At 41.9% G+C, this 15,348-nt stretch overlaps 1 protein-coding gene across 6 annotated transcripts; it reads left to right on the plus strand.

Moving 5' to 3' along the window:
- The first annotated feature begins 331 nt into the window (after nt 1-331).
- On the plus strand, nt 332-9,227 carry ARC3 (GTP binding protein). 6 transcript variants are annotated; one of them, XM_087521568.1, is made up of 18 exons: nt 370-741; nt 1,310-1,365; nt 1,480-1,544; nt 2,383-2,517; nt 2,651-2,699; nt 3,408-3,520; nt 3,610-3,681; nt 3,768-3,878; nt 4,481-4,662; nt 5,631-5,891; nt 5,987-6,078; nt 6,161-6,537; nt 6,734-6,835; nt 7,441-7,545; nt 7,628-7,765; nt 8,296-8,462; nt 8,582-8,704; nt 8,780-9,227. In XM_087521568.1, the coding sequence occupies exons 1-17, from the start codon at nt 518-520 to the stop codon at nt 8,637-8,639; spliced, it is 2,307 nt and encodes a 768-aa protein (XP_087377694.1). In that variant the 5' UTR covers nt 370-517; the 3' UTR covers nt 8,640-8,704; nt 8,780-9,227. The 6 variants fall into 6 exon arrangements, with proteins under 6 accessions (XP_087377693.1, XP_087377692.1, XP_048531497.2 ...); XM_087521567.1 differs by lacking the exon at nt 6,734-6,835 and having other exon boundaries at nt 332-741; nt 1,480-1,548; XM_048675538.2 differs by lacking the exon at nt 6,734-6,835 and having other exon boundaries at nt 371-741; nt 8,780-9,220.
- The last annotated feature ends 6,121 nt before the right edge of the window (nt 9,228-15,348 follow it).

Below are 15,348 nucleotides of genomic sequence, written 5' to 3' on the forward strand. Positions count from 1 at the left end.
CTCAATTAGTTTTTTTAGGATTGCCAACACTTTATTGATCAATGTGAATGTTTATGGGAATACATGCTGGGTCATGAGGATGAATAAGCCACAAATGCCGACCCTGATCAAGCATAGCCGAGTATTTGGCAAAGTTGTGAGCTTCTCAATTTGATGCTCTTCCTCAATTAGTTGCTCTCGAGATATAGTCACCGCGATATATGGGTTCGTTTTTTCTGACTAGCCCATCTATACATGGGCCATCAAGTAGAGAGCTAGCCCATCTTATTCACATATAAACATTCGTTTCAAATTCATGACTGGCCCATCTATACAGTAGGCCCTCCGAGAACAAGATGGGATTAACAACAAACATGTCGGCCCAGTATCACAAGCACAATCAGAGCACTAACGTCCAACGATTTTCCATTTGCGCTTTGCCTCACCGCTCACCGGCGGCTCACACCAGCCGCCGCACGCCGTCGCAGCGTACGGCCTCCAAGCCCACCGCCGCCCACTCATCGCCTCCTCTTCGTCCATGGCGGCTTCACTGCGAGGCGGCCTGGTGGTGCCGCTCCCGCCTCCGCTCGCTTCCCCGCGCCGCCTCGCCCCGTCCCCGAGGAGGCGCCGCCGCCGCCTCCCCAGGGTCCGCGCGGCTGCGGCGGAGCCCGTCGAGGTGGTGGGCGTCGGGAGCCGGAAGGACGCCGTCATCGACTTCTGCCTCGGCTCCCGCACCCTCTCCTCCACCCCGATCCGCTTCTGGTACCGCACTGGAACCCTCGCGCTGCAGCGCAATGTGGTTTGGGATTTGGGCGTAGACCTTGTTTGAATCAATGCCAGTGTTATTTTTTTTTTAAAATGTGGAACCGCCGGACCGTTTTGCGTTCTCCTCCAGACAATGCCGATTGTGATTTAGTGTGTGGCTTCGTTTTCACACTTGTGCAGTAGCCGAATCGGAACCTACTGTAGTGTTTTGGTTACAATAACTACTATTACTATCAATGCCTGTCTGTCACAACGTTAGACAACTAATTAGGAGGCTGTTTCCTTCCTGTCACGACGTTAGGCACTTCCAAAGGTTTATGTGGTGATGCGTTGGAAACTCCTTGTAAAAATTCTGCAGTGAAAATTAATCATGTGATGTGAGTTTCTTGTAACAAAATGGTGCACCTCCCTTATTCAACACAAAACAGAAAAAGAATTGCAAGCAGCCCAATACGGTATCAAATTTTATAATGCCAGGCACGTGCGTCGTTTTCAGTACTTCGTAACTTGCCCTCATATGCTTTTCTTTGTAAACGGTTATGTCTTACATGTAGTTTTGTTTCAGGACAGTACATGTGGATAATTCTGAAGTGCAATTCATACCGAGAGTTCAGGATACAGGTCAACTTTTCTGTGCCTTTACTTCTCGTCCGATTGTCTATTCTGCATTAACAACATGTACACATGCTTTCTCTTCTAGTTTTTAGCATGAACCCGGCAGTTCTTTATTTTCAGAGACAGCAGTTGGAGACTTGGAACGTCCCTTATCTCTTCATCCTTGCCCATCGGCGGTTATTATTGTTTGTACACTTCCCATCTCTCTGTTTGATGCGATTTATTGTTTTCTTGTTCTTGTCAGAATATTAAGTATGCATCAGTTGCTCTCTTGATATTAGAAATTTTGACTTATTTTTGTGTTTGATAATGTATTGTCGTGTTACTAGTTGTGGCTGTGCTCATTTCTTTAGAAACAAACAATTGACCTTGACAACTTCAACCCATGTTGCCTGATTTCATGATAGTGCTGATTTCACTATAAATCTGTACTATCTCTTCTATTCATGTTGTGTTTAATTACTTTGATACCCACATAAGTAGAAGGTCAATGCAAGAAAAGATACTTAGCTTGGCAACTGTTAACAATCCAACTATCTGTCCAGAGCATGTTTCATGTTTTCGTTTGCCTGAGAGAGGTCCTGGTTCATGGATCAATTCTTGGTGTAAATTTAAGATTCTGATTTACCCCCCAAGATGAGAACACTCCTGAGCTAGATCCAGAAATTTTATATAGAGGGCGCCAAGTGAACTTGCCTGATTAACCATGTTGTATGCAGTGATCCACCCCCCCCCCCCCCCCCCACACACACACACACACCACACACACGTTTCTTACTAGTGTTTGTGAAGCACTTCTAACAAATAATGGGATGAAATGACATTCTTGTGGGAAATGTGATCGAGCATTTTAGAACAAGAAGGTAAAATTGGTCTTTTTGGTGCTGATATAGGTGCCTTTGGATCACAGCAGATGATATGTTAACATGAACTTCCGAACACTATATCTTTCTACTGATTTTCAGATTTTGTCGGCTAAGATAGATTAAGATTTTTTTATCTTAAAGTGAATGCATTCTGCAGGTTGCAAGTGCCGGACAGGAGGCTGATCAAATTGCTGCGCTGGAGCTTCTAAGTGCTACCAAATCCGCCGATAATCTGGCTGCATCAATATTTTTGAAGCCCTTTTGTTTCGAGGGACAAAGACGGCAATTGGAGGTGGCATACTTGTGCAGTGATATCTTCATTTTTTTGAAATGTGCATTGCTCCCTACAGCCTGCTTAAATAAATCAAAATTATTATGTTGTCTTTTTGAGTTATCATTAACTGTTGTACTTTTCGGTTCTGCAGGCATCTGATTTGATTGTTAAATTTCAAGCATGCTCGAATTTTCACATTGGTAATCCATTTTCTGGCCTACCTGTTACAGCATGCTTTAACGCTTTTGCACTAGAGCTGAAGTAAATTGACAATACTCAAATATTTATGGAAACAAAAAACAATACTCAAAGAGGGCTTTCACTTTTTTCTTTCTATTTGGATTTTATCTTTGCTTTGTTATGGATCTTGATATAGTGCTCGTCCCACCTTTTGCTTGTAGATAGAACGAGAGTAAAAGTAGGTTGACACATTTGAGCTTGTTATGTGTTTTTATTGAAGTTTTTGTACATGCTCATGACCCAGAAAAGGCGAGCCATACAGATGTCCCTTATTTGCAAAAACTAAAAAGGAGCCGAGGGAGCATGAGCTTCTGGTTCACTTTGTAGGGATTGCAGAAGGGATGATATAGTAGCACTATGTAATAAGTATGTTGACTTTTTCTTGTGGTACTAGAGGTAGCAAAGTAGTAAGGATCAGTCATGTATTTTTACTGATCTACATTGAAATTCTATTATGTAGTTATAAACTTGTAATAGTTTGTAGTGCAATTTAGTATCATATCAACTACACTTCAACATCTGTCATTAATCACATCCCAAAACAAATGATATGTAGTTAAAAGGGATTGAATCTAACTGGCTGCACTTTATAATATATTTTTGTATTTTCGATAAATAAGAAAAGTGTGCACGATCTTGACGAATTACTATGTATTTTTCCACCCCAGTTATTGAAGCTGATTCACTGCTTGAGACGGAAGTGGAAACTCTTGCTGAAGCTTTGGAGAGTGCCAATAATGCTGTCCTCTCAACTATTAGTATGATATCCATCATGATGTCGGTGAGTCTTAAGTTCTTTTCTGTTTTCTTTGTATCAAAAATATTATTTTACTATTCTAATTGACTAATCTCGTACCCTTGACATATCAGGGATTTAATCAAATGTTCTGGAGCTCCCTTGATGCACAAATTAAGGAAGTTGATCCTGAGGAAGTAGGCAAAGTAATCTACTGAATTCTCTTACTACTCAGTGGTATGACCAGCATGTGAGTTTGTTTCTTGATTCTCACAGTGTACAGTTCTAACAGCTACTCAAAAGCTATGGGGAAGCTAGGGTTGGATTTGGTGCTGGTTATAATGTCCAATCAGCTATTAAACAGGCTGTTCTTCACTGTCCATTTCTTCGTGGTGGCATAAAGGTGCACACAATTCTCTATTTACATTATGAACTGTTAAATCTGCACCCACTCGTACCAAGAGTAAATGTTGCTATCACTTGATCAGAAAGTAACTGTCTATTGTGTGTGTCTACACCCGTGAAAATTCTATAACCAAGTATTCAACCCCTGGCATTGTATGTTAGTATGCGATTCACGCAAGCCTGCACTAATGCTCCCAAATTCTGGATATGGTAGTAGATAACTAATCAGTTAATAAAGAAAAAAGAAAAGAAATCTCCAATACTATTTTCTCTCTTATAATACTGGTTATGTTGGTGTGTATGATGATGGAAATATATATGATGAACAAACAACTCATGTAGTCAGGTCCTTGTTCACATTTGCAATCTTACTTTGCACTAGCCAGTTCATCTCAAGCACGTGGGAACCTGTTGTTTGAGGCTTTGAGCTCTCCACATTAGAATTATTAGGGCAATGCATTATTTGATTTTTGTATGCTTCTTATAACTATGATGAATTTCTATTGTAGGAAAACACTGTTCCTGCTCATAACTTATCTCTTTCTGTAACAATGTTCTGTTTTCTTGGCACTGATCTGGGTATAAAATATTTTGATGTAGGACTTGAACAATGTTGTTTTTCTGTCGCTTACAACTTCTCGGGTATTGGCCGAGAGTGATATGATCTCCATTCTACACATCTTTCGTCGAGTTACTGGGTTCAATAAGGACATTATATTTTCTAGAAATTCTGAACCTGATCTAGAGCCAAAACTCATAGTAGTTTCTCTTCTAACAATTCGGTAAGCTCTTGCACCACATATTTTACCTGATTGAGAAAATTCATACTTACGCCGACTCTTAATGTCACATTCATTTAACTTGCCCAGTCACATAGTCCCGCTACTTATGCATGTACTGAAGCATGCTTTGTTAGTCTAACAGTATTCAGTTAATCTTTCAAGTTACATGTATTTCACTACAATCAACCAACACTTTTACGCCATGTCTCAACTATCCGATGAAAACACAATCAACCTACACTTTTACGCCATGTCTCAACTATCCGATGAAAACAGAATAGCAGTCTGAACCTGTGAGCTTGGAGTGAAAAAAGGACATTTAATATTCATTAATCATCTATTACTTTCTAGCAGACATGATTGCCTCTTCAATTTCTTATACTTCCTATATCAGATTTTTTTTTGTTGGCGGGGAATATCAAACTTAGTATCCCTTTTAACTTTAATGTCATACTTCTAGTATGAAGTTGCCCGGTCCATGTCACTATGTGTTAGATAAATAGGTGATATATGGTAGATGCTTCAAACTGATTCATGGTTTTTGTTCCAGAACTTCATGGTTTTTGTTCCAGAACTTCTTCATGGTTTGAATCGCTATTTTTGTACAACTTTTAATTAAATAATGAAGACTATTTGTATTCAGAAGCTTACCGCCCCAAGTACAAATATTGTATAGTATCTGGTGTTTTTTCCAGCTTTGGTGATTAAACGGATTTCTTGCTATATTATCTTGGGGAAGGATATTCAGAAACAGGGGTGCCAGTTTTCATTGTTTCTTCTAATGGCGATAGCATTCAGACAACAATTGCAATTCGTGTAGTATCTTTTTCATAAGGCGTACTTGTTTTCAAACTGAGACGTACAAAAATTGCGTATTATGGTCTGGATTGCAGTTCTTTATTCAATGTTTATGCAGATAAGTAGCAGCATATAAATGAATGATAGATGTGCTCATTGTTCGTTTCCAGAAATGCCCGTGATGAAAATGTTGCCTCAGTAAAGGATGGATTTCTTTTGAGCATGGCTTTGCATTTTCCTTTTATATCATCTCTTATGGGAGGAGATACTCAGGAGCTTAGACAAGCTCGGTTAAATCACTCATTCAGCAAATTGCCTGACAGTGGTTTGAGCTTAGCGGATCAAGGATTGCCAGAACATTTCAGTGTTTCTAATGATGCTACTGTTTCTAATTTATATTCTGACAAAATAGAAAATATCAAATCGGAGAGGTAATGTACATACCCATCTTTTTATTTCCCAGTGAATATTATCCCTTCTTTAGTTTAACTTTCAGTTACTTGATGTTCATTGCAATCTTTCTTAGGGAATCTGATAACAATAATGGGAGAATACATCCAGAGTTTAAAGAAGCTAATTTAGAGTCTGATGGAGAAACTAGTATAGATGTTGGCAGAGGTAAAATTGATTGCACTAGGTTCGCTATTTGCTTCTTTGCCTTTTTTGGTGGAGCATCCTAACTTTATTCTTCATTGACAAGAGGATCCAAGTTCACAACAGGAGCGTAATTTCTGGAGCAATGCCCCTGCCTTTGGTATTGCACAATTGTGGGCTAAAGAGCGGACCACAACAGGTAGAGGCAATAAAAGGAATGAGCTTGATTATATCACTCTGCCTGTTGGTGTAAAATCTCTTGAGGTTCAGTATGATCATTCTCCAAATACACAGCCTGAAACCCGTAATGCTACCGATAGCACACCTCTATCTACTGGGCATGCTGTCTCTGGCGCCTCACTTTCTGGTGTTGGTTTGGAGAAAGTGATGGAGATATGTAGTTCTGCAGCGGCATTTCTAAAGGGCAGAATGGATAAATCTCGAAAACGTGGCTCTGCTGCCAGCCGAGCTGCATCGATGCTCGTTAGTCCCTCCCTCCCTGTCTTCTGTATATTTAGACTTATCTTGGATTTCCTGGTATAGTTTTGTTCTTAAGATTTAAGACTGCATTCTTCATCTGCAAATAGCTGGTGTATCGTAATCAAGTTAAGTTTTGTTCATCACATTTGAGGATGAGAACGGCTGTCATGTTTTAGTATGATCTTTTTACTGTGTGTAGGTTCATCAAATCACATGCCTGGTGTCGCCAGCCCAAACTGGGTGCACTCAAAACCACCCTCCTAATTCCCTCTCCAGCTATTCATCATCATCATGTGTTGCAGTTGTTCCCTCGTATTTTTGCCAAATCAGACGCCTCATTTTGCCTACCCAAATTGGATAATTGTGCATCAAAACCATCCTTCTAGTTTCCTCTTGAGCTACTCATGTGTTGCAGTCGTTCCCTTGCATTTTTGCTATTGTTCCTATGGTCTGCCGACTCATCAGTTTATCTCTCTTTGTGGTACTGAAATAGGTTTTCCATTTAGTTATGTGTGCACTGTGGAGTGTGGTGGGCAGCGGTGTTTATGCTGCAAGCACAACTTGGTTATTATTTGGTTCACAAGATACTGAACAAACTAATGTTCTTCTTTTGCTGCAATGTTTCTGTGATGAAATGTTGGTTTTTGAAACCCAAGCAAGTACACTAAGCTCCGTTTTAACTTGTCTTCGGAACTGTTGTTCATTTCCAGGGAAAAACTTTTCATTCTCAGTCATATCGGGACACAGCTGCTTGTCATTGCTAGAACTGTGCATAGTCTAAGACTTTGGTAGATAATGTTCAATAGCCTTAAAAAGTTAACATCTGTAGACTCTTGCTCCCGTAATAAATTTATTGGCATGCCTGGGTTGCTGTATGACAACTGTAATCTCTTATATATCTTGTAGGATGCAGAAAGAGAAGCCGAAAAAACATGGAGCCCAATAGTTGAAATACAGTTTGGAGAAGGGACTTACAGAGGGAGATGCCAAGAAGGTGTCCCTGAAGGAAAGGTGAAGCTCATTAAAGCACTTGATCTCTTCTAGTTGGCTGGCCTAAAGTATTACCAATCCTGTTTTTTTAACTTCTCTACAGGGACGCTTAACCTACAGTGATGGTAGCATCTATGATGGACTCTGGAGGTATGGCAAGAGATACGGTTTGGGAACGCTTTATTACAGCAACGGTGATGTATTTCATGGAACATGGAGGGACGATCTTATTCATGGAAAGGTAGGGTGCATCAGCATAGTTGATCAAATATTGCCATGTGACCTGCGACAGTTGGAACGTTTTACATAGATTTGCCACCGAACAATTTATACTCGCTTTATATTTCATTTGCATAGCTTATATGTGCATCTTTTCCCCTTCTATTCTTATGCACCGAAATCCTGTTTCAAGGCTTCATAAAAAGACTCCGAGTCTTGATTTTGATTGCTTACTGTAACTGAACATGTGCTCAGTTGTATACTTGGTAAAATCTGATAGCAACATCTTGTATAGTACTCCCTTCGTTTCTAAATATAAGTCTTTTTAGAGATTCCAATATGCACTACATACGGATGTATATAGACATACTTTAGAGTGTAGATTCACTCATTTTGCTCCGTATGTAGTCCATATTGGAATCTCTAAAAAGACTTATATTTAGGAATGGAGGGAGTATTAAATATTGACCACATATTTGCATGTTGGTTCAAATATTGCAACCCTCTTTCAAGTTTGTATGTGAAGTTCTGAGATTTCCTTCTTCTCTTTAGGGTTGGTACTATTTTCACAGTGGCGACCGTTGGTTTGCGAATTTTTGGAAGGGGAAGGCTAATGGCGAGGGAAGATTTTATGCCAAGGATGGGAGTATACTCTTTGGCCATTTTCAAAATGGATGGCGTCATGGAGAGTGCTTGTTGATAGATGGGAACGGATCAAGGTGGTTCTTGTCTATTTCTCGTTTAAATGTGCTCTGAAATGGGTAGATCTGCACAAAAAAGAATTATATATTATTTTAATCTGACAAAAATTTGACTTTAATATGGATTATGACTACAGGTGGCTTGAAGTTTGGGACGATGGTGTACTTACCGGACGGACTAAATTGGAAGAATAGGATTCTGATTTCTCTGGACGTCATTGGCAATGCCGGCCATGCTTCAAACGCTGCAAGACACCGTGGTTTGAGCTTCTATTACACCTCATCCCTTCTGTGTCTAACATGTTGTTAATTTAGTCTTGCCCATCTACCGACAGGTCCCCCGCTGGAAGCTTTGTTGAATGATGAAGTGATTGCACTAATTTTTCAAAGCTTGTGCGCTGCTTTGATTGCCGGTTACCCCCTGGAGGTATGGGAGAGGGTTTCCTTCATACTTATGTTGTTCAAATTGGGGAAGAGCATCACAAATTCACAGGCACAAGTGCACCAAACAAGAAGTAGGCCTGCAGATTCATTTTCGTTGATAGCCGCCGTGTGTTGCTTCTCTGATTAGCTAGGCTCTGTGCATAGACGAAGAAGCCATTGTCTCCCACATTTGTTTCCAACTAGATCATTGAAAGTGCGCGTTGCTGCGCCCGTCTATTTTGGCACTACAATGTTAGTGATAGAATGAATTATATTAGAGGTTTTACTCTAGCAAAATTAATACATGAATTATGATATAACATGTGACTTAATTAGTAATTTTTTTGTAGGAATATGTTAGTGGAGTCCAACCAGGCAGTGACTTGGCAATTTTGCGTGTGATACAAAATTTAAACATTATTAGGCCCCATACCATATATGTAGAAAGATATTATTATCATCATCATCAATCAATCATTAAGGTAGTATAACTGATTCTCAAACAAGAAAATAGGTGATATTTTCCCCATAAATCACATCTTGCCCAAAAAAATTGTGCTCTATTAGTACGTCGACACCCGAGCACCCGTACGTTGCTATGCACGTCTAGTTTTCCGGTAGCATACAACGAATTTATTTAAATATATACAATGAAACGTATAGCGAATGTCTCCTGTAAGATAAATCACCAAAGCCTGGCCATAGGTGTGTTCTTATATGCTAGAAGTTTTAGCGAAAACACATAGAACTCTGAAGGCGACACACGATCAGCCTCGAACGACCTCTCTAAGCACTAAAATCATAAGCACATAGGTCACCTTGTGCAATCTTGGTGTCTCTTGTTGATTGTACTTGGTTGGTTGTTTGACCTTCTGATCATAAGGCACACATTTTTCTTTATTTTACTGCAGTTTATCGATTGGTGGTTGTGTAAACTGATAAATTCATCAATTAGTAGTTTCGGTCCTCCTACATCAGACAAATATATTGAGCGACAAAACAGTACATATACCAATTGAAAAACCATTGCTTCCAAAGGTTTAAGAAGAGTATTTCTTCAGATATTAAGCTTGAATTCATTCGCAAAAAAAAGAGCTTGAATTATAATCCTCCGTGATTATTGAGGCTAAAGTTCAATACTATGATAGGTTCTTTGTGCAAATATATATTACATGTGTATAAAGGTAAGCTTTGCATTACCCAAATGGTCCAAGTATGCCAGAGAAATTGCTCAATGCAGCACACTAAGAAATATTTTAGTTGACCATTTAATTTGACCACACTATCACAAGTATGCCATAGAGTTAATGTATATTTCAGAAAATAGTTACACACAGGCATGCTTACTAAGAAATAACTTATCATATCATGCACTGACATATATCAGCAGCTCTGAAAAACTTGCAGAAGCAAAAATAGAATGCAATAGACTAAAACTTGCTGTGGAAGTACAAGGAGACCAGTTCATATCTAAAGTCATCACCTGCATGTAGCCCTATTAGCATCACAACGTTGGTGAGGGTAATCTTCTAAAATAATGTGGGTAATAACCTAAAAGGTATTTGTATTGTTTAAGGATTGGGCGATGTCAAGAATATACCATGATGTGAAATTAGCACAAGCTTTTGAAATTTGGTAAATCAAGTCAAAGATAAGTAATTTGCATCTACCTCCAGATCAACTCCTGTGAAAGGTTGCCTCAGAGTACTTCAGCTCCCCCGCTGCAATCACATAATATTTCTCATGAAGACCAACTTATAAACTGCATAAAAATTGGACTGGCATGCACAAACTACTTTTAAATTAAGCCTAATGCCATTAATAATTGTAACCTCTATATTAGTATACAAGACGAGTAGTAAGATAGATAGCAATAGCATAACTTGGCATGGAAAAAGCATACGAGGACACACACACACACACACACACACACACACACACACACACACACACACACACACACACACAATTATGATGACGAATGAAAGTATACAAACTGCATGTATTTTTCGCAAAATATACAACTACATATACAGCTACTAAGAATATTCAAAACTATAAATCTTGACACTTCCACTTGTCAACATTATGTGTCCATGTTGATTGCTTAAATGCAAAGCATAGGGACAGTTGGCATAGTCATACATTCTACATGGGATATCAAATTTTAGATTCTTTCTCTATGAGTAAACAGTACAGAAAATAACGTCCTTTCCTAAAAGAAAAAATAATAAAATCGTAAGATTTGGTAGGCACAAATCAGCAAAGTCAACATATTCTGTGCAATAATAAAAGAACCTTGGAATATACAGCTACAGTACAGAAAATAGCTTCCTTTCATAAAAGAAAAATGGATAAAATCTTAACACCTGACAGGCACAAATCATCAAAGTCGACGTATGCTATACATTAATAAAAAAGTCTTCACATGTTATTTTCTTCAGAGAAACGAACATATCTTGTACATACATTAATAAAATAATATATTCACATTTATTTTCTTTAGCCATGTGATCAACTGAAGGAACAAAGTTTCTCTCAGAGCATTATTTGTGTGAACCCAAAAGTAAGCATAATTAGCAATCTCACAGCCATCCATGAGAAATTTGTGGCACATAAAAAAATTGTGGGAGGGGGCAGGGGGTGCTCACCGTGGCCCTCCCAGCCGCAGGACACCACCACTTTGTCGATCTTTCTCCCACCTGCCTCACGAATCCACACCAACCAGCAGCAAGGTGTGCGTGCATGCTCATAATCCACACCAACCATCTCGAGTTTCTGCAATATTTTTCAAAATAATGAAACATAAAACTAAAGTTGCATAAGCTGGCGAATATATTAGACATACAAAATGTTGTAACAAATTGAATATAGTTTTGAGCCTCTTGTTTGGTTTCATATATACGCCGCATTCAACATGGATCAGTATATGAAATACCAATTAGCTTGGACTAATGAGTGGCTAGAGCATGTGTGAAATCTGAAATGAATCAAGAGCTATCTGAAAATTTAACAGGTAAGCTTAATCAAAAAATACTTACATGAATCAAGTGATATCTTCCAGAAGGCCAAATAAGCATCTACATGCAAGCAGGATTCAGAAAGCCATAGAGGAAACATGGGGCAGGGAGAAAACAAGCACATGAGTACAGTACAGACTAATGCAGACAGGCAGAAAATCTACGCCTTCTGCTTGACTGGACCGTGTACCTCTGCTGCTTAGAAATTGGGTATATGTAGGGATGGCAATACAACCAGGAACTCAATTACTTGAACTGAAGATCAAATATCCACATTAGAATTCCAAACTGAATCTGCACACTATATACAAATAGTTACATGACTGACGTGTAAATTAGTACTGTGAAGTAGGAGTTCAACCACGGTACCTTGTACAAAAAAATCATACATATGAAATGAAAGGGGAAGGGAAACGTGGATGCTTACCATACTGGTCACCGGCCAATGAACACAACGCGAAGACAACGACTGCAAAAATTGATAGAACCAGAGGGATAATCCTACTGCCTGGTTGTTGTTAAATTCAGAATGGGCGTTAGCAGCATCGTCATGAAGTGAAACGGAATCAGGTGTGTAGGGAAGCGTTTCGTGATATACCTTAGCCTTGACCTTCTCCCTGCGGCCAGCTGTCAAATGCATCGATAGCCGGGACATCGAACTGGAATCAGGACGGGAGAGGTCTTCACCGTGCCGTTGTCGTCGCCTGCCCGTTACCTTCAAGGACGTCTTCATCAAGGGGCGTCCGCTGCTGCCGCCGCCTCAATAGGGTTGCGAGTGTAGTGCTGCCCCTTCGCATCTTCCTTGCACATCGGCGGCATCTCGCCCAAGCTGGCAGCACATCAATGATTCACCCTCGATCATAAGAGGAAAGGGATCGGGAGGGATGGGGCTTGGGGATGAGTGGAAACGACGGCTGCAAGAGTAGCAGCGGCCCAGAGGAAGAGGAGATCGGGGGAGGCGGCGGCGGCGTACCTAGGGAAGAGGAGACCTGCATCGTCGTGCCTCCTCTCGTACTCTCTTTTTTAGGCGTCCTTCTCTCGTAGTACTCTTTTTTCTCCGCATCGTGTCGATTGGTTCAGTGTAGGTGTGTGTAAGGAGGTTGCTAGAGGCCCAATTTATTCGGAGCGCCCAAAAAAGTGACCGGAGCAGCGGCCCAGGATGGTTAGCGATCGTTGTTAGCGAACATAACCGGATTAGGAGCGACTCATAGCTCATCCAACAGTCAAAAATGCTTCAAACTGATGATCAGACGGCCGGGAGCGATGATGCCTTGAGAAGGCTGGAAAAGTGTTCAGTTTTAATGTATTTAAATTGGATCCTAAAGTTTCCACAAAACCGGGCAATGTCGCCTGTATGTGCATATATGGTGCCCACTCTACATGCCGATGAGCATCTTGTTAAGTTTATTCATCTCTCGACGGTTCAGTCAGTGGGCGCCCGAAAATTTGATGATCGGTGATCACAGATTGTTGCCACCAGAAAAGTGGCACGTGGTCAAATAGGGGAATCCCACATGGCAGATTAGTGTCTCTGTTTCAGCTTGACTTTTTTGGTTCAATGGTTGGACGGCCGGGACCCACCTGGAGTGAAACAGGGTGGTGTCAAAACATGATTGGTGGACTATAAATAGTATGATCCTTCCTTTTCTTTTGGGATGATATGGTCCGGATGAATGAATGAAATCCATCCCTTGTGCTGTGCCTACCCTAGTATACAGGCAAATCAGTAGAGAAAAGGACACTTTGTAGCTCAGGTAGTATAAAACAAATGCGCGAAGGATAATCAAGTTTTATTGTGGGAATGGACGGTAGGGAAGACGATGTATCACCACCGGTCAATGTCACGCTGGATTGGACCTACTCCCTCCGATCTATATTGATCGACGCTGCTTTAGTATAATTTTGGGTGTGGCTAGATCTCAGTCAACTGAGACTTGTAACCTATTTATATAAGATCTTACAAGTATAGCATTGACTGACACTTCGCCATGCCTCGGTCGACTGAAATTTAGCGATCAGGTACAACTTTAGATGGATCGGAGGGAGTATTAATTGGTGCCGCATGGACCGTCAGATTTTGACATTGTTTCGCTGATTCGAGCTGTGAATGAATAGGCGAGCGAAGGCAGCTTGGGATTGTCGAGTGCCGACTTTGCGGGGGATGTAGACGCTTGGACGAAAAGACTGACTCCTAAAAGAAATGGAGAGAGAGTCTAGGACTCTCTTGCGTGCTGCTCGCTGCTTCTTTGTTGAGGTCTGATGACTGGACGTGGATGGCCACCGTTCATTTCATATTCGGGTGCAATCAACCTAGATGTATACGGAAAGTGCAGTTTAGAGCGTGCATGCGTGCATGTGAGCCGCGTGGCAGGATGGGCATGGCCCAACGCAGCACTGCCTACCTTCCGGTTGACCAGTGGAGAGACGAAGAAACGAAGAGACAAGCAGAAAAACTGGACCAATCAGCCACATTACACTCAAGTGCGCAGCGTAAATTGAGCAACAGCCGTATCCTGCCTGCCAGGACCAACTCAGCAGCACCAGGTATTTTGGCGCACTCAAGAAAGAAAGAAAGACCATCGGGTGTCAGCCATTCGGTCGGCGTACTGTACTGGTCCGGTGGCCATCGTTGTCGTGCTCCTGCCTGCCTGCCGACGAGTGCTTGCTGACCGAGGAGGCAGGGCAGGGAAGGGAAGGCCGTCGCCGTCCATCACCTCGCTGCTCCGCCGTCCAAGTGCAGAGCAGGCGGCTCTTCACCCGCCGGATGCCGTGCGCCCGGCGCAACACGGTCCTGCGCGTCGACGCATGCGTGACCGCGCCCGCCGCCACGACGGAACGAGCGCGTCCGTCTGGGCCAGCACGCACCCGGCCGGCGTCCGAGATCGCTACAGCAGAAAAAGAAAGAAAGGCTACAAGAAGCCACGAGAGCGGACAGGATATGCTCAATCATGCATGGTGGGACACACCCCGCCCCACCAGGTGCTCCTTGTCTGTCGGCATGTGGCGTCCGCGCTGGACGTGGGACGGCGGGGCGACGGGGGCAGATGCATGCATCCATACATGATCCACGTCCGCGGCTCTGGCCCTGGTCGGTGCCGCTGGTGGTCACCCTCGAATCGGTCGACCGGAGATCGGTTCGGTGCTGGTCAATGGGCTGGCCGGTGTGATAGTAGTCATATCATGGTGGTTGCTCCACTAACCGTTGTTAACTGACACTCACATGCGTATGGTATGCGTGTCGTGTGTGGATCCGTGGCCGATTATTCTACTCTACTGGTCGGTAATTTCAGAGCAGACATTCCATCCATCGTGTCGGTCGGTCCATCTCTGCCTGCCGACGAGCTTGGGCTTGCTTGATTGTTGGCCTGCGTGCGGCCAGTGGCGCCGCGTCCAATCCAACACAGCGGCAGCGCGTGTGCTGTCCCTTCTCGTCTCCGTTTAGTCTGTCCGCGCGCGCACTC

The sequence above is a fragment of the Triticum urartu genome, chromosome 5A, assembly GCF_056163025.1.
Source record: "Triticum urartu cultivar PI428250 chromosome 5A, HENAU_Tu73, whole genome shotgun sequence".
NCBI lineage: Eukaryota > Viridiplantae > Streptophyta > Magnoliopsida > Poales > Poaceae > Triticum > Triticum urartu.